Here is a 17,549-nt window from a genome sequence, read left to right as displayed (position 1 = left end):
ACAAACTTAACACAGTTGTGGATGTGTGTATTTTTCACTTTAGTGAAGGGATACTCTCCAATTTCTTCACAAACCACTTTTACAAAGTTACAAAAAATAATGTCCCATAAGATGCAAAAGTTTTACAGGCACAGATGGAACGTAACAACGCGATAGGTGGGTACATGTGCTCCGCCCATTTATCTCCAATAACGACAATGAGCGCCAATCAAGCCCCGTAAGTTAAGCACTAAGACCATGGATCAAATCCCGGTGGATAAAGTTCCTCACCGGACAATGGCTACAGAAGGGCCGTTATGGAAAAAAGTGCAGTCATTTACGGGACGAATTCCATGGCCGAGGCACGGGCATCGCGCTGCAGCTATCCGGGAACTCATTATCGTTTTTGGAGGTGGAAACGAGGGGATAGCGGAGGATCTCCATGTTTACAACACTGGTATGCTAACTAGCTAGCACTGTACAGCTAGCTAGCCAGCTAGCTAACTACCTAACATTACTACTCCTCTGCAAGTTATCAAGGCTGGCGAGCCTACAGTGCAGCCAGGCAGCTATAGTTCCTTAAAAATTACATGCATTTTCATGCATCTACCAAACGGAGAACGTTATATGTTCAGCTAGAAAAAGCTAGCTAATGCAGTTAAGCATCTACCGGGTACAGTAACGCGTCAGACCACTAGCTGACCATCTACTAGCAAAACATTTAATGTTTTTCAAGAAATGTCTTTGACGTACAACTTCAGCATTATGGAGCTACCTTCCATCGCTAGCTGTCTTAGTTGTGAATGAACGCAACCCTGTGTTTCTCCCAAGTGTCCAAACAGTGGTTCCTGCCCGCGGTGAGAGGGGATATCCCACCCGGCTGTGCGGCCCACGGCTTCGCTTGCGAGGGGACGCGAGTCCTTGTCTTTGGGGGCATGTTGGAGTTTGGCAAATACAGCAACAGCGTGTATGAACTACAGGTGCAGTTTCACTCGCCCCTTTTGTTTCTAGTGTCTGAAGTAGCAAGTTCCCGAAGTTAATAACGATCTTTAAACCCCATGTTTGTCAGGCTAGCCGCTGGCTGTGGAAAAGACTGAAACCGAGGCCCCCTAGAAACGCTTTACCACCATGTCCCCGTATTGGTCACAGTTTCACCCTTTTTGGAAACAAGTGTTACATGTTTGGGGGATTGGCTAATGTCAGCGAGCACCCTAACCGCAATGTCATGAGGTAAGTTGGCCTCAGAAGGCTTTCATCTGTCAAATCAAGAAAGGTAATGGAACAGTGGTTAGAGTGCTTATGATTGTCGGTTTGAGGTGACATGCATGCAGATGTGTGGTTCCCCTTTGTCTAGGTGCTGGGATTTCAGTCGTAACTATTTTCAGTTAGCAACTGAAGCCTGAAGTAACTCCCACGTAGAAAATTAACACTTAAAATATTTATAATGTAATGTATTCAATTAGCAGATGCTTTTAGCCAAAGCGACGAACGGTACAGTTTGGACTCTCCAGTCAAGTGCTCTAACCACTGAGCTATACCCTCCCCTTTTATTAAATCTTTATTGAAATTGTATTCCACCGTAAGTGACTTTTCCTAGGTTGATGATGATCTCCTAATTACTCCCCCTCTCCACAGGTACTTGGATGACTTCTACGAGCTAGAGTTGCAGTCCGTGTCAGGAGTGAAGGGCTGGACCATTCCAGAGACCAAGGGGGGTGGCCCCTCGGCCAGGGAGTCCCACACATGCGTTGTGTACAGTGGAATGGGCTCTCCCAAACTCTACATCTATGGAGGAATGACTGGCCATCGGCTCAATGACCTCTGGCAGCTTGATTTGGGTAGGACTCATTGTTACACGCCAAACATCATTGTTACATTTACGTCATTTAGCAGACACTCTTATCCAGAGCGACTTACAGTAAGTACAGGGACATTCTCCCCGAGGCAAGTTGGGTGAAGTGCCTTGCCCAAGGACACATCGTCATTTTGCACAGCCAGAATCGAACCAGCAACCTTCGGATTACTAGCCCAATTCCCTAACCGCTCAGCCACCTGACTCCACTGTTATTTTGTCCTAAACACTTCGGGGGATATAGTAGGTGTGTTGTACACCCACACAAACGTTTGTGTTGATTTTATTCCCTTCCCCTATCAGACTCCATGATCTGGTCCTGTCCCGAAACTAAAGGACCCAACCCACTACCGAGAAGCCTACACTCTGCCAACCTGATAGATAACAAGTACTGGCTTTGTGTTGTTTTTATCTTTACATTTGCATTAAAGTGTGAATCGTATCACTGTTTATAAGCATGCTGTACATGACATGTTACCACAGTAACACTTACCGGCATGTCTGTGTGTATTTGTCATTGTGCGTATGTGTGTTTTAGGATGTATGTGTTTGGGGGATGGGTCCCTGTTGCAGAGTCTAAGGAGTCTGACGGTTCAGATGCTGAATGGGCCTGCAGTGGCTCTCTGTCCGCTCTGCACCTGGGTCAGTAGGGGGCGCCCTCTCACACGCCTTTCCCTGTTGTCCTCTCTCTCTCTCTCTCTCTCTCTCTCTCTCTCTCTCTCTCTCTCTCTCTCTCTCTCTCTCTCTCTCTCTCTCGGTCTCTCGCTTGCATTTTCTTCTTCTCTCTCTCTCTTGCACTCTCTCTGTATTTGTATGTCTCTCTACCTTCCCTGTCACACTTCACTTTAAAACGCACTTCACTTTAAAACACTCCCCCCAGACACCATGATGTGGCAGAGCTTCAGTCCGGAGGAGTCAGCAGGCCAGCGGGAGGAGTCAGCAGGCCAGTGGGAGGAGTCCCAGGCCAGCGGGAGGAGTCAGCAGGCCAGTGGGAGGAGTCCCAGGCCAGCGGGAGGAGTCAGCAGGCCAGCAGGAGGAGTCAGCAGGCCAGCGGGAGGAGTCAGCAGGCCAGTGGGAGGAGTCCCAGGCCAGCGGGAGGAGTCAGCAGGCCAGCGGGAGGAGTCAGCAGGCCAGTGGGAGGAGTCCCAGGCCAGCAGCCCCCAGGCCGGCGGACCCCGGGCCAGGGCCGGCCACTGTGCCGCCACCATCGGCTCCCGTCTCTACATCTGGAGCGGCCGAGACGGATACAGGAAGACCTGGAACAACCAGGTGTGCCGCAAGGACCTGTGGTACCTGGAGACGGGTGAGGACAGGAGTTACTGCTTTACCGGTTGAACTATTAAACCACCATATCTTCCTTGAAAAACACGCCTGGAGCAAAGTGTTGTGAAACTGTAAACACTCCTGGTTGCTCGCAAAACTGCAGTTGCTCGCATGCGTGCATGCAGACACACACATACACAAACAACACACACACGCCATATTGTATATTTTGTCATTTTAGGCTGCAGATGAAAATTAGCCTCTCTGGCTAACTCTGGCGCACTTACAGTTTTGCTGTTGATCAGTGTGCATTGTCCCTGAAAGAAATGAGAGGGGTATTTTTTTTTTTTTTTTTTTGCTGTCTTGTTCCAGAGCGTCCCACCACCCCTGTGGCTGTGTTGCTGGTCAAGTCCACCATCAGCATGCTCCATGTAGCCTGGCGCCCCCTACCTGCAGCAGAGTGCTACCTCCTCCAGCTCCAGCCCGTCTCCACCTCCAGCGCCCCCCCTGCTGGCTCCGCGGCCTGGCCCGCTGCCCCGCCCAGCACCGAGAACCAAGGGGGTCACTTACTGGAGCAGCCAGGTCAGGGGAAACAATATCGCCACTGCTTACTGGTTTACATCGATAACCACTTAGTAAAGGTTGAGGAACTCTTGTGGTTTTCTCCTCCCAGGTGCCCCTTCCATCCAGGCCCTGGATGAGGCCTCGGCAGGGGGCCCACAGGAGCACGACTCCTTCATGGAGGTGTCTGAGAGTGACCCCCAGGCAGGAGACCAGAGCGATGCAGCTGGAGACAGCCAGGGGGCAGCACTCACACAGCCCTGTACGTCTGCCACTAACTTGAACCAAAGATCTAAGAAACAAACGTTTAAAATACATTTTAAAAGAAGCATTTTGGAGATGTTACACACTGCCTGTAGAAGGCTCTAGTTCGGGGTAGAATGAGAATTAACGATGTGTCTCGGACTTCCTAGTTTGTGTTTAGTTTTTGCATGGCTCACCTTTGACCCTTGACCTGTGACTTCTTGCCCTCTGTTTGTAACCTCTAGCCTCGCTAGGACCTCCAGGACGGGAGCTTGACCCCTCAGTGACCTCCAGGCCCCTGGACTCTGAGGAGGGCAGCGCACCCCAGTGCCAGCCAGGTAACATGGAGGACCAAACACACACTAACCTCCAGTTACAAGAGACTTGAACTATCGTCAGGGTGTTCAGTGGTATTCTCTCCGTGGTAATGTTCTCTTCTCTGTCATCTGTAGCACCAAAAGACCCCAGTGACAACCCTTGCTCTGATCCCAGCTCTCACACAGAACAGGTAGGAGACACCACACACAGACACAAGCATCACAAGCCATTCAGCATCCAGTTAATTCAAACAAACGTTTTATAAAACAACAAAAAAATGCCATTGTGTTGAAGTCTCTCCTGTTTGGCTGGTCTGTGCAGGTTCCTGGGGAGAAGCCGGAGGACTTGAGGTGGTACGATGTGGGCGTGTTTAAATCCCTCTTCTGTGAAGTCACCCAGTACTACCTGCCTGAGGATGACCAGGGCGCCGCCTCCAACAGCCAGCCCAGCAACACTCAAGAGGTAGGTCGCCGTGGAAACTCTGCCGTGTCACACGGTGAATATCGGCAGTTCTGTGTACTTCGGCTTGGATCCAATCGAGTCATCACAGAACATTTATTCGTTGCGTTATCGACCTTTTTTTGAACTTGGGGCTTTTTGAGGAAACATGTCACTCCTATCCTCTTTTCCTCCTTCACCTCTCCTTCTCCATATCTCTTTCTCAACCTCCAACATCTCCTACACCTCTTCACTTCCACCTGTCTTCTGCTTCCTCTCCTCTACCTGTTCTCTTCCTCTCTACCTGCTTCCTCTCCTCTACCTGTTCTCTTCCTCTCTACCTGCTTCCTCTCCTCTACCTGTTCTCTTCCTCTCCTCTACCTTTTCTCTTCCTCTCTACCTGCTTCCTCTCCTCTACCTGTTGTCTTCCTCTCTACCTGCTTCCTCTCCTCTACCTGTTCTCTTCCTCTCCTCTACCTGTTCTCTTCCTCTCTACCTGCTTCCTCTCCTCTACCTGTTGTCTTCCTCTCTACCTCCTCCCTCTCTCCGGGAGCAGCTGCCGGGGCCCCAGGACTACGAGGGTAGAACGGCCCAGCCCCTGGCTCCTGGCCTCACCTACAGGTTCAGGGTGGCTGGCACCAACAGCTGTGGCCAGGGAGACTTCAGCCCCTCCAGCGAGTTCAAGACCTGCCAGCCAGGTTTCCCTGGAGCGCCCTCTGCTGTCAAGATCACCAAGGTGCAGCATTACCTTTCAGCACTACAATATTAACGAAATATGCTGGAATTGTAGTTATTTGACTCTATGGTTTTAAACTGTAGGCAGAGGTGTCTTCCAGCCTACACCCATGTTCATCCAGACCACGTTCCCTCCGTTAAGGAACATAAATGGGTTTTAGAAAACAACCACATATCTTGTAGGTGGACCCTAAACCCAACGAGATGTTGACCCTCTCGTCGCCCCTCTTCCCCCAGGCTAACGACTCCGTCCACATCACCTGGGAGTCCCCCTCGTCCCCCTCCGGTAGGATCCTTGAGTACTCCATGTACCTGGCCGTGAAGAAGAGCCGGCCCAGCTCCAGCGAGCGGCCGACCCAGCTGGCCTTCATCAGGATCTACCGCGGCACCAAGACCTTCTGCACCGTCAGCCCCGCCCACCTGGCCAACGCTGACATCGACTGCTCCGCCCCCAACCGGCCCGCCGTCGTGTTCCGCATCGCGGCCAAGAACGAGCAGGGCTACGGCCCCGCCACGCAGATCCGCTGGCTGCAGGGTAGGGGACTGTGTGTGTATTTGTTGGCGCTGTGTGTGTGTGTGTGTGTCTGTTGGCAGTGTGTGTGGTGTGTAACCCTGGTCCTGTCTCCTGTCAGACATGGTGAAGCAGGGAGCTTCGTCCTCGAGACCAGACAGCCCCGCTGAGCCTGAAGAGCAGGATACTGCTGACAGGTGAGCCCAGACACCCTGTTCCTCCCAGCCCAGACGCCCTGTTCCTCCCAGCCCAGACGCCCTGTTCCTCCCAGCCCAGACACCCTGTTCCTCCCAGCCCAGACACCCTGTTCCTCCCAGCCCAGACGCCCTGTTCCTCCCAGCCCAGACACCCTGTTCCTCCCAGCCCAGACGCCCTGTTCCTCCCAGCCCAGACACCCTGTTCCTCCCAGCCCAGACACCCTGTTCCTCCCAGCCCAGACGCCCTGTTCCTCCCAGCCCAGACACCCTGTTCCTCCCAGCCCAGACACCTGTTTTTTTACTGCTATGTCCACATATGGTTAGTATGTTGTGTTTACAGTCACAGCATTTCTCTTCCACAACTTGTTATGTAGCACGAGGGTCCTGGATGAATGTTTAGTTTCTTTGTGTACTATAGGTATGTGATGAAATGACAGATTAACAAACCAAACCGTTTCAAAATCGGTTGAAATTTGAGCAAGTCATGGTCATTTAAGAAGTACATGTAGCATCAACACAATGTTATGGGTGAGCGAGTTGACTGTAGCAAGATGGCCGCCATGTGCGGACGTTCGACTCCGTTGTCCGGCAACGCGAACGAGACATCTACCCTTTTATATATATCTATGGTAATAACCACTTGACTGCCCTTGCTCTCCGTCTCGGCAGCTCCAGCTGAACACACAGGAAGGTACAAGACGCTTGCCTGGATACAGGAGAGACAACAAGGTGTCGCTCAAAACCATCAACAAGTCCTGAATACGAGCGCTGTAGGATACCTTATTCTGTTGATTTTTAATTTATTTTTATACATATATATATATATTGCTATTGTACATAGTTGTTGTATAGTTGTTGTTGGTATTATTTTCATTGTTTTGAGCCAACTGAAATGTTGTTATTATTTTCATTGTTTTGGGCCAACTGAAATATTGTTTTGTTTAAGTAAAAGCACTGTTTGCTTGCTGGATTTTGTTTGTTTGTTATTCCAGTGCATTACGCTGGGCCAATTTTGAGTTGATGTTGATTTTATGAACAAGCCATTGGTGTAGTGAGTGATTCCTGTGCAAAAATACTCTTATAAAGAGTTAAATGTGCCTTAATGCATAAAATGGGCATAGATGAGTGTTTCCATTGTCAGTTGCGTTCTCAAAAGTTACACAGGATACCTGTGATTAGTTTTCAGTTTGGTTGTTTTTATGGATTGAGGGAAAGGGAGGAGAAATTAGTTTTGTGTTCAGAGTTGTAGTTCATTAATATCTTGCCATTATTTGACACGGTATTATGTGATTACTGTACTAATTTCAGTCATGGCATAATAAGTTCTGTTTAAGCCACTTCATCCAAGTCACCCATTTCAGTACATTTGTAAATGTATGGCTGTTGGCATAGTCATCTGCTCTGTTATATTTTATCATACTGAGAAGTAAAGTTGCGTGTCTGTCTGCATGTCTGTTACAACTTCATATGTGCTCCATCTCATTACAATTATACTTCTGACCGGGGAATCTCATGGTTAGAGTTTGTTACGCCAGACATTAGGGTGGCTTCAGTTTTCATGTGTTTGATACAATCTAATCTTATCAGAAATATTAAAAAAGGATTGTTACTCAGTGAGTATGTGCTCTAGACTAATTTCGCCTTTCCCATTATGATCCCTGTGCAGGAGAGAATTGTGTTTTAGCACTTCTGTTTTGTCGTAAGGATGCGTGACATCTGAATGATTGTAATTTGTGTATTTAAAACTTTTTGCCGCTTCGCAGTGCAGTAAAAAGGGGAGAAGAGAATTCATTGAGTATATGTCGACATTTGAGATTTTAATGAAAAATAAACACATTTGTCACGGTATCTGTGAGTTTGACTTGTCTACTGAAAATCAGGAGTATATTGTGAGTGTCATAGCCTAACTTGAACTGAATGGAGCTGTAAAGTCTATGTTTGGTGGGGGGGTGAATAAGCCAAGGAATGTTTTATGCTTTAACACCAAAGCGTGTAGGTGTATTCTTGAATGTGTATGTGAAACCCCGACTCGTCACAGTTGTATATGTGTCAGGGACCTATCAGAGTCATCAGTTTCCGTAGTGTAGTGGTTATCACGTTCGCCTCACACGCGAAAGGTCCCCGGTTCGAAACCGGGCGGAAACATGCTTTTCGTATTTCATCCCTCTACTTTTCCTCAAGAGGCACCTTGACACGGAATGCGTCAAGGATGGATATATAGGGGGTCGGATGTCTAATCCCGCGCTGTAACACTTCTGATTTGACTGCCATTCCTTTCACTATAACCATTGTTGCTGCCTTTTTTGTACTGGTCCATGTCGACAAATAAGAGTATTATGTACCTAGCTCTAGCAAGTGCCATTTTAGCCATTCCCATCCCAGTCCTAGTTTGTGTGCTTGATTATAGTTGTACGTTGATTGACTTTAAATAGAAGTGACTCAAAACCACTTGGTTTTCAGCAAATCAATGGAGGTAAATAGCTCCTCGGGGCGGGGGGGGGGGGTGGGGGGGGGGCATCCTCTGACACCCCTTGCCCATTGGTATAGTGTTACTGCTTCCTGACTTTCTGCCCCTCCCTCATTCCTGTGTTAACCCTGCCTAGATAAATGATGCAATAATGATTAGACAATAACCTTGTTTGTGATTTTGTCAGTGACAGTGGTATTTAAACTGTTGGTAACTAGATGGTTATGAATATGTGATTATTTGTGATTAATTAGGTAAGTTAATTTGATAACACTTATGTCCTGTCTCCACAGGGTTGGGATGGGTTGCCAATACCAGGATGCTGGCACAAGGTATGTACAGCTAAATAATTAAAATTTAGTTTGTGAAAATAGATCGAAACTATAATATATTCAATTTACTATTAAATCACCTTTATCAATCTATCAGACATCAGTTTCCGTAGTGTAGTGGTTATCACGTTCGCCTAACACGCGAAAGGTCCCCGGTTCGAGACCGGGCGGAAACATGTTTTTTTTTCCACCCACCCCTCCCTTTTTCCTGAGTCTTAGGCAAGATAAGACAGTGTTGAAAACTCCACTATTGACATGCACGAAAATGTATTGTTCATAGATAGATATGAAGAGAGAAATATCGCGTGAAAGGTCCCTGGTTCGAGACCGGGCAGCAACATGTTTTTTTCATTTCACCCACCCCTCCCTCTATGGGTGTCTATGGGAAAGTTGGAACAGCGCTACCAGAGGCCTTTAAGAATATTACACCCGTAGAGTTAAGGACTACCATAGAGAATGAATGGGCACGACGCATTCAAGCTACTTTTAATATGAGAAATGTGTAGCTTATCATATACCAAGATATTCAACATGTCAAACTGTACTGTATACATGGGCAGGAATATGTGTAATAATGTTTAGTTGTATAATACCAATATATAGTTTTTTGCCTCTATATCCTGATGGCATATCCTCCATAATATATATATATTTTTTTTTTACCAAAATGTGATTTATTGTTCAGTTGGATGTTGTTATTTCAAATGTAAGCATTTCAATACAATAACAGCATATACGGACATATTCATGAAATGTATTGGTATGTTTTTTAATGTTAACATTTTATGTAGCCACTACACTGTAGAAACTGTAAAAGTTTAAAATCTACATATTTGTACAAATATACTTTGTAGCTGTTCGATTTTGACAGCAAACTACACGCTCAGGTACTCCAGGGCATATACATATATATGTCTATGTTCCAGGGGGCGCATCTGTGTTTCGACGTCACCAGAAGAAGAAGGTATTTCCCGTCATCCCCCGCGCACTTGTAGTTCGGATTAGCTCCAGTCGGTAGCAATAAGTCAATGAGTTTCCGACAGGTAGGACGTTTTCCGATTTCCAAGAAAACTATATTATTTACTTCAACCGTATGGCATTGCAATATCCAGACCACAGCGGTACGTTAATTGCATGCAGAGACAGTAACTAGATAGCTAGGCTGATTTTGCTCAATATAACCGGGTAGTCCAGCTATCGTTCGCTAGCCAGCTGGTATTGAACAGCAGGGGTGAAAGCGCCAATTTTAAAAACAAAGTAATGTAGCTACAAGTAGCCTATTAGTTACTTGACAAAGCGCAAAGAAGGGACTTGTGTGTTCGCTAGAGAGATGCTGTTCATTAGGACTAACTGTTAAGTTTCTGTAGCAGTGTTTGCTAGCCAGCGTTATGGGGTAGGCTACCTCAAATGTGTAGTTAGCTGTAAGAGATGTTGTTGACCATAGAATTGCGTTAGTTACACCATCCTAGTTGTACTATTTAACTAGTCAGCGCAGACGCTGTACTACTAGTTAAATAAAGCCAAAGGGTTCAAAGGGTAAGAGGTTTATAGTCTCAGCCAGGCACACTGCTGCTGGCTTGTCAGCGAGCTAGTGTTAACGTTTTCCTTTAAGTGTCTGGCATGTGAAATGCGGTGCTCTGCAATCAAGCGTAATCACCCAGTGGCTCCCAGACCGTATCCACAACAGAGAGGGTTGAGAAATCACTTGAGACATGGCTTTCTCGTTAGGCATTTTGCTAAGCGGTTTGGAATGGCAAACATAAGTGGCTGGGGAACTCGGGGCTGCCATGGTAACCATGATGTTGGTTAATTTATCAGTGCCACTGAGCTCAATTCTTAAAACATAATCTTTTCTGTGTCCCACCTTCAATCGGAGCAGTCCACAGCTTGTCTTTCCTCGAGAAGTTGGTTAGATTTAACTGAATTTTAGACCAACGGAGTAAATCCAACTGTCCATAATTTTTTTAATAATGGAGTCATTGCCTGATGATAAGACTGACATTTTTATTTTGCTACCTTGGTCTTAAACTGTATTTCTCTCTCTCCCTGTCTCTCTCCCTCCCTCCACTGGCTCTATCACACAGGTGTGAGATGAACACCTCTGCCCTTGCCCAGTCCGCCCCCCTGTTCCCCAGCCTGGACAGTGGGGTGGGGAAGCCTGCAGGGCTGGGGGGCTCAGAGATGGAGCTCCAGAAGATGCTGATTGATGAGAGGATGAGGTGTGAAAACCACAAGACCAATTACCAGGCCCTGAAGGCTGAACACACCAGGTAATGTCGTGAGAAAGTGTGTGTGTGTGCGTGTAGATGTACGGTATAAGTATAGGGGTTTATTTATGACCCTGTGTGTGTGTGTGTGTATAGGAACATTCTTTTTATTCACTCCGAAGGTTGTGCGGCATATGATTGCCGTTTACCACGCCATTCTCGCTCATGATTGCGTGGGTGCGTTTGTTTCCATCCACTGTCCCTCCCCTCCCAGGCTGCAGGATGAGTTTACACGGGGGCAGAGTGAACTAAAGCGTCTTCTGAGTGACAAGCAGGCGGGCCAGGAGAGGCTGCAGCTGCTCCTGGCCGAGCTGAGAGGAGAACTGCTGGACAAGACCAGGGAGCTGGAAGAGCTGCGTGTACAGGTGCTGGGGCTGGGCTGCTGTGTGTGTGTGTGGCACAGTCTGTATATTCTTTAACCGTGTGTGTGTGTGCAGTTTGTAAATTCTCACTGTGTGTGTGCGTTTAGCACAATCTGTATATTCTTTAACCGTGTGTGTGCGCAGTTTTTATATTCTCACTGTGTGTGTGCGTTTAGCACAATCTGTAGATTCTTTAACTGTGTGTGTGCAGTTTGTATATCCTCACTGTGTGTGTGTGTGTGTGTGTGTGTGTGCTTTAACAGGTGCTGACCCCTCAGAGGTTGGAGCTGTTGAGAGCTCAGGTGCAGCAGGAGATGGAAGCTCCAGTCAGAGAACGCTTCAACAGGCTGGAGGAGGTGGGCTCTAGGTCTCCCTGCAGGGGTCTCAGTACGCTGTCAACTCACTCACAACTGCCCTCTCTGCTTTAACAGCTCAAGTCCCCCTCCCCTCCCCCTTGGTTCTCTCCCCCTGTCTGTGCTGCAGGAGACTGAGAAGTACAGGTCCGAGTACAACAAGCTGAGGTATGACTACACCTTCCTCAAGTCTGAGTTTGACCACCAGAGGGAGGAGAGCGCTCGCATCCTGGAAGAGACCAAGATCCGCTTTGACGCTGAGGTGTGTGTGTGTGTTGAATAGTAAGAGGTGTGTGTTGTGATATCATTGCTTATATTTGTGTGTGCTTAATATTAGTAGGTTTGTGTGTAGTGGTGTACTTATATTGTGTGTGTGTGTTGTCTTTGCCAGGTATCACAGCTGGAGCGTGACAGGGAGGACCTGGTAGCCCAGGTCCAGGGTCCCGACCCGTCTCGTGATGGGAAGCGGGTGGAGGTGCTGCTGAGAGACAAGGCCCAGCTCCACCTGAGGCTGAAGGGCCTGGAGGCTGAGGTGGCTGAGCTCCGCGCCCAGAGGGACAACTCTGGCCAACAGGCTGAAAACGTGCAGCGAATCCAGGTCCGCCAGCTAGCCGAGTCCCAGGCTGCGGTCAAGGCCCTGGAGGTGAGAAGTTTGTTGTGACGCATTTAGTTTGAGATTGGTGTTAATTTGGTTGTTGTTGTAGCAGGGCCGATGTAACTGGTTAATAGAAATATTAGCTATATCTCTGAGCAGTATTACAATGCAGTAAGAATACATTTAATTATTTTAAGTAATACAGTCTTTTGCTATTGTGTGTGTGTGTGTGTATGTGCCTGTGTTGTGTGTGTGTGTGTGTGTGTGTGTGTGCCAGGCGGAGAGGCAGTCTCTGCGTCTGCAGCTGGAGCGTCTGGAGAGCGAGCTGCAGCTCAGCCACGAGCAGAACACCCTGCTGACCTCACGACTCCACAAGGCAGAGCGAGAGGTCAACTCCCTCACCAGCCAGGTCAGGACAGGCCGCATGCGCGCGTGTGTGAGCGCCTTCAGGCTTCTGCGTGTAGAGTTGTGTGTGTCTGTGCGTGTGTGTTTAATACTAGGCCCCGCGTGTGTAGTCGTGTGTTTGTTCACGCTGAGTTTGGCTGTCCTTGGTTGAGGTGGAGGGCATGAGACACTCTCACAAGCTGGATGTGTCCAACGTGAAGCTGGAGTGTGCCCGGGCGAGAGGGGAGGTGGAGAGAGAGAGAGACACCCTGCAGGGACAGATGGAGGGTGTGTAAACAACCTGGTTCTACTTCGGATTCAAAAGTGCATGTTTTTTTTTTTTTTATTGAGTATGACTGAGAACTGGTGTGCTTGTCCTCATTACACACACACCTCTCTCTCTCAGGGCTGCAGTCTGATGTGGAGGTGTTGAAGGGGACGGTGGAGCGACAGAAGGAGCTGCAGGTGGAGAGAGAGAGGGAGGCGGTCAGGAGGGTGCAGGCTGCCAGGGAGGAGGAGTTCCACAAAACTGCAGCTCTACACGAGGAGAAGTGAGGAGGACACCCTTCTAAAACCACTCTCTCCTCCTCTCCATCACCCCCTTCTCCTCTCTATCACTCACTCTCTCCTTCTCTCTATCACTCACTGTCTCCTCTCTATCACTCACTCTCTCCTCCTCTCTATCACTCACTCTCTCCTCCTCTCTATCACTCACTCTCTCCTCCTCTCTATCACTCACTCCCTCCTCCTCTCCATCTACACGCTCTGAGGTCAGTTGTGTGTGTGTGTGTGTGTGTGTGTGTGTCAGGTTGGAGATGGAGAATCGCTTGGCCGAGCTGGAACAGCAGAGGGCGCTGCAGGAAGCTTCTGAGCGCGCCCTGAAGGAGGAGTGGGAGGAGCGTCTCCGTGGCGCCCAGCAGGGGGAGGAGTCAGTCCGTAAGGAAGTGCAGAGCCTGAGGTCAGCAGACGAGGATAGACACGTTCTAGAGTGTTCTAGAGAGCTGTGTGTGTTGATTCTCAGAACCAAGCTGCAGCAGCATATGGGTTAAGTGTGTGTGTGTGTGTGTGTGTGTGTGTTGCTCCTCAGGACCAGGCTACAGCAGCAGGCATCTCAGCTGGAGGAGCAGGAGAGACTGAGGAGTGAGAACACTGACCTCAGACAGGTACTAACACTCCCAGGTCCTCCAGCACCACACAGACGCCACACCCTGGTCTCCTGCACTGGGACGTGGCTAGCTGACTCCAAGATGTCAATACACCCTGGTTAACTGAAGTCAAACTCAAACTGATCCCAAATCTTTGTTGTCCATACTTACCAAGGGGTGACATAATCTCGAGCTTCGACCTTGGGCTTGACTGAGTGTGCTGTGTTGTCGCCCTCACAGCAGAACCAGGACCTGGAGGTGCAGCTGACCACGCTGGCCCACAGCGAGGGAGACCTCCAGGAGGGTAGCCAGCGCCTCAGGGACACCCTGGAGAGGGTCCGCGAGGAGCTGCGTAACGCCCGGAGCCAGGCTGAGAGGAGCCAGCACGAGGCTGAGAGGTTAGACCTCCTCCTCCACCTCTGTAGCAACCTCCAACATCAGACCACTACAAGAGAGACTGTCCTGTCTTTAAGTTAACCCCCTCCTCTCCCTCCCTTCCTCCCCCTCCCTCCCTCTCTCCTTCTTTCCCTCCCTCTCTCCTTCTTTCTCACTCCCTCTCCTCCTTCCCCTCCCTCCCTCTCATTCTCCCCCTCCTCCTCCCTCCCTGTGCTGTGCAGGCTGGTTGAGGAGCGCAGGGTGGAGTGGTTGGAGGAGAAACACAAGCTTCAGGAGCGGGAGGCGGAGCTGCAGGAGAAGTACAGCCAGGCCAAGGAGAAGCTGCAGAGGGCAGCTCTGGCCCAGAAGAAGGTAGCGCTGTTCAGGAGATTCTCTTTTTTGCCGTTTTCAAGTTGGCGGTGCGCTCTTTTAGTTACCTTATACCTACATCAGTTTCCCCCTGTCCACTTCCTTCACTTTCCTTTTCTGCTGTGATTCATGTCTTATAAAGCACATAGAAGCAATTATTCTCACTTTGACTGTGTATGTGTGCGCCTGGTTGTGTGTGTGTGTGTCTGCGTTGGTGGGTGTGTGTTGTAGAGGAAGACTCTGACAGAAAACAAGGAGAAGAGGTATCAGGATAAGATCCAGCTGCTGGAGGCCAAGATGGCAGAGCTGGAACTGCTGACCAGTACAGCCACCAAGTACACATCACCTCCCTCCACTACACACACACATCACCTCCCTCGACTACACACACACACATCACCTCCCTCCACTACACACACATCACCTCCCTCCACTACACACACATCACCTCCCTCGACTACACACACACATCACCTCCCTCCACTACACACACTAGGGATGCTCATAATTAACCGTTAACCGTCAATACAAATGTTTACCGGTTAATACTATCGGTTAAACAGTGTTGCCAATTTAGCGACAGTGTTGCTAGATATAGCTACTTTTCACCTTCACTAGTGACCAAAAAAAAGTATTATCTAGCGACTAACGACAAATTGAAGACTGCTGCTTTGGAAATCTCAGTTTTTGGTTGTTGAGCAGCAGGAAAGTAACTGTAATTGTACTTCCGTGTTATAGCCGCCAATCATGTAGGGACAGCTAGCGGCAGTGCTCTCATATTCAAGGGTTTTCATTTTGTTAATCAGTTTGTGTTGTGGTGTTGTGTATGCAGCTATTTAAAAATCAACTCCTTATGGGGAAAATAATAATTCACTCTACATTTTCTATTTTGTCGGATAACGGTTAATAGTCTTTAACGAGCGTCGGTTATCGGTCAAATTTTTTTATACAAAAATGAGCATCCCTAGCTCACGCATCACAACCTTGCTGCTAAGAACTTTACTAACGCTAATATGAATGGCTATTTCAATTTTTTTCCAAACCTGATTAGAACACTTAGAACCATTAACAACGTTATGACGACTAAACTGACGGCGTTGAGATGTTTGTGAATTCTCCGCTTCTCCTCAGGCGTCCGTCGTACTCCGAGGAGCACGCGGCGCTCAACTGCCGTCTGAAGGAGCTCCAGCGAAGACACGGGGAATTCCGTCGCCTTTTATTGGGCAACCAGATGACCTCCACCCCCGGCCCCACCCTCCTGACCTCCACCCACGGCCCCGTCCTCATCCCAGGTTCCGAGGAGACCTTTCTCAGCCTCCAGGTAGGTAGAACCAGCCAGTGCCTGTACCTGAGGCTATTCAGACACCAAAGTGTAAAGTATACAGCAGGTGTTAGAAAAAAGTGAACCGACCACACATCTCTTGTGGCTGTAGGATAGCTTGACAGCTTTTCTAAACCAACATCTGTGGTTTCAGCAGAAACTGTAAGACTTTTCTCCTGTAACACCTGCCTCGCTCCCTCCATCTCTCCATCCTCCTCCCTCTCTCCATCCTCCTCCCTCTCCATCCTCCTCTCTCTCCATCCTCCTCTCTCTCCATCCTCCTCCCTCTCTCCATCCTCCTCCCTCTCTCCTCCCCCCTCCCCTCCTCCCCAGGAGGAGCAGCACCAGAGAGACCTGTGTCTGCTGCGCCGCAGGCTGGAGGAGCTGGAGTGCAGCCAGCAGCAGCAGCTGGAGGACCTGGAGGCCACGGAGAGAAGAGACAGGAGCCCAGGACCGTCAGAGCCACACCTTGAACTCTGACCCCTGACCCCTGAGAAGAGACAGGAGCCCAGGACTGCAAGAGCCACACCTTGAACTCTGACCACTGACCCCTGAGAAGAGACAGGAGCCCAGGACCGCCAGAGCCACACCTTGAACTCTGACCCCTGAGAAGAGACAGGAGCCCAGGACCGCCAGAGCCACACCTTGAACTCTGACCCCTGACCCGCTGACCCCCAGGCTTTATATCACGGACTGGCATTGGGGGTTATTCCTCGCCTCCAAACTAAGATTTGATGTTTCTTGATTTTAATGTAATCACTGACATTAACTTTATTCTATTTTCATTAGTTTTATTGGCACATGCATTACATCAGCACACAGGAAATTGTTTTGTAGATGTTTACATGTATTTGTCAATGTCTTTGTCTGAAATCGATATGATGGACAAACAGTGTCTTACTCAGGTTTTAAAATGGCTTTCGAAAGGATGTTTGTATCAAATGTTTTATCATATTAATGGGGTGAGACTTAAACAATGGTTTTACTACAGCTTTTTGTACTTCTGTTTTGTACTTAAATGTAATATGATAAAATACATCAAATGTGTGTTCCTTCTTCTTACATATTTGATTGGACTAGAGGTTGTGCGCTGAAGCAGAGATGACAAAAGTACACACATCCTTCACTCAAGAAGTACAGATACTCATGTTTAAAAAGACTGGTTAATGTTGAAGCACTGAATACACTTTTTCACAAGCTAAACTAAAGAAGTATGGGCTCTGACATATACTTAAGAACACAGGTTTGCTAACTCAAAGCTTTATCATTTAGCAGACGCTCTTATCCAGAGCGACTTACAGTAGGTACAGGGCGAGGCAAGTATGGAGAAGTGTCTTGCCCAAGGACACAACATCTTTTGCACGGCTGGGAATCGAACCGACAACCTTCTGATTGGTAGCCCGATTCCCTAGCCGCTCAGCCATCATCAAATTCACGATGGACCGCAATTCAACTGCCATGACGGGATTCCACCTGTCAGAA

General features: G+C 48.5%; 2 protein-coding genes and 2 non-coding genes across 6 annotated transcripts; all 4 read left to right on the top strand.

The window, feature by feature from the left end:
• The first annotated feature begins 237 nt into the window (after positions 1-237).
• On the top strand, positions 238-7,936 carry hcfc2 (host cell factor C2). Its single transcript, XM_067254521.1, has 17 exons — positions 238-436; positions 811-959; positions 1,049-1,209; positions 1,615-1,817; positions 2,135-2,219; positions 2,370-2,473; positions 2,712-2,766; positions 2,989-3,134; positions 3,467-3,676; positions 3,768-3,917; positions 4,144-4,236; positions 4,351-4,406; positions 4,538-4,678; positions 5,211-5,390; positions 5,627-5,924; positions 6,022-6,097; positions 6,767-7,936. The coding sequence occupies exons 1-17, from the start codon at positions 238-240 to the stop codon at positions 6,774-6,776; spliced, it is 2,316 nt and encodes a 771-aa protein (XP_067110622.1). The 3' UTR covers positions 6,777-7,936.
• Positions 7,937-8,169: 233 nt separating this feature from the next.
• Positions 8,170-8,242, top strand: trnav-cac (transfer RNA valine (anticodon CAC)). Its single transcript has one exon. It is a non-coding gene; the product is annotated as a tRNA-Val (tRNA).
• Positions 8,243-8,999: 757 nt separating this feature from the next.
• Positions 9,000-9,072, top strand: trnav-aac (transfer RNA valine (anticodon AAC)). The gene has a single exon. It is a non-coding gene; the product is annotated as a tRNA-Val (tRNA).
• An 811-nt stretch (positions 9,073-9,883) lies between these two features.
• On the top strand, positions 9,884-17,104 carry cep83 (centrosomal protein 83). Of its 3 annotated transcripts, none has more exons than XM_067254457.1 (16): positions 9,884-9,939; positions 10,981-11,166; positions 11,378-11,528; positions 11,789-11,881; positions 12,009-12,140; positions 12,270-12,521; positions 12,751-12,882; positions 13,031-13,145; positions 13,264-13,408; positions 13,666-13,815; positions 13,945-14,020; positions 14,246-14,400; positions 14,620-14,749; positions 14,978-15,081; positions 15,878-16,067; positions 16,401-17,104. In XM_067254457.1, exons 2-16 carry the CDS (start codon positions 10,988-10,990, stop codon positions 16,545-16,547), a joined length of 2,151 nt encoding a protein of 716 aa, XP_067110558.1. In that variant the 5' UTR covers positions 9,884-9,939; positions 10,981-10,987; the 3' UTR covers positions 16,548-17,104. The 3 variants fall into 3 exon arrangements, with proteins under 3 accessions (XP_067110558.1, XP_067110559.1, XP_067110557.1); XM_067254458.1 differs by having other exon boundaries at positions 14,243-14,400; positions 14,978-15,009; XM_067254456.1 differs by having other exon boundaries at positions 14,243-14,400.
• Positions 17,105-17,549: the final 445 nt, after the last annotated feature.

This window comes from Osmerus mordax, chromosome 17 (genome assembly GCF_038355195.1).
Source record: "Osmerus mordax isolate fOsmMor3 chromosome 17, fOsmMor3.pri, whole genome shotgun sequence".
In the NCBI taxonomy this organism is placed as follows: domain Eukaryota; kingdom Metazoa; phylum Chordata; class Actinopteri; order Osmeriformes; family Osmeridae; genus Osmerus; species Osmerus mordax.
This window is presented reverse-complemented; position numbering and strand designations above follow the sequence as displayed.

What these genes read in the sequence shown, in the direction of transcription:
- hcfc2 (XM_067254521.1), top strand. Translation starts at nt 238, where the DNA reads ATGGATCAAATCCCGGTGGATAAAGTTCCTCACCGGACAATGGCTACA. An exon ending in ACAGCGTGTATGAACTACAG is followed by an intron (nt 960 to 1,048) that starts GTGCAGTTTCAC and finishes CATGTTTGTCAG; the next exon opens with GCTAGCCGCTGGCTGTGGAA. An exon ending in AGCCCAGCAACACTCAAGAG is followed by an intron (nt 4,679 to 5,210) that starts GTAGGTCGCCGT and finishes CTCCGGGAGCAG; the next exon opens with CTGCCGGGGCCCCAGGACTA.
- cep83 (XM_067254456.1), top strand. Translation starts at nt 10,988, where the DNA reads ATGAACACCTCTGCCCTTGCCCAGTCCGCCCCCCTGTTCCCCAGCCTG. An exon ending in CTGAAGGCTGAACACACCAG is followed by an intron (nt 11,167 to 11,377) that starts GTAATGTCGTGA and finishes CTCCCCTCCCAG; the next exon opens with GCTGCAGGATGAGTTTACAC. An exon ending in GCTTCAACAGGCTGGAGGAG is followed by an intron (nt 11,882 to 12,008) that starts GTGGGCTCTAGG and finishes TCTGTGCTGCAG; the next exon opens with GAGACTGAGAAGTACAGGTC.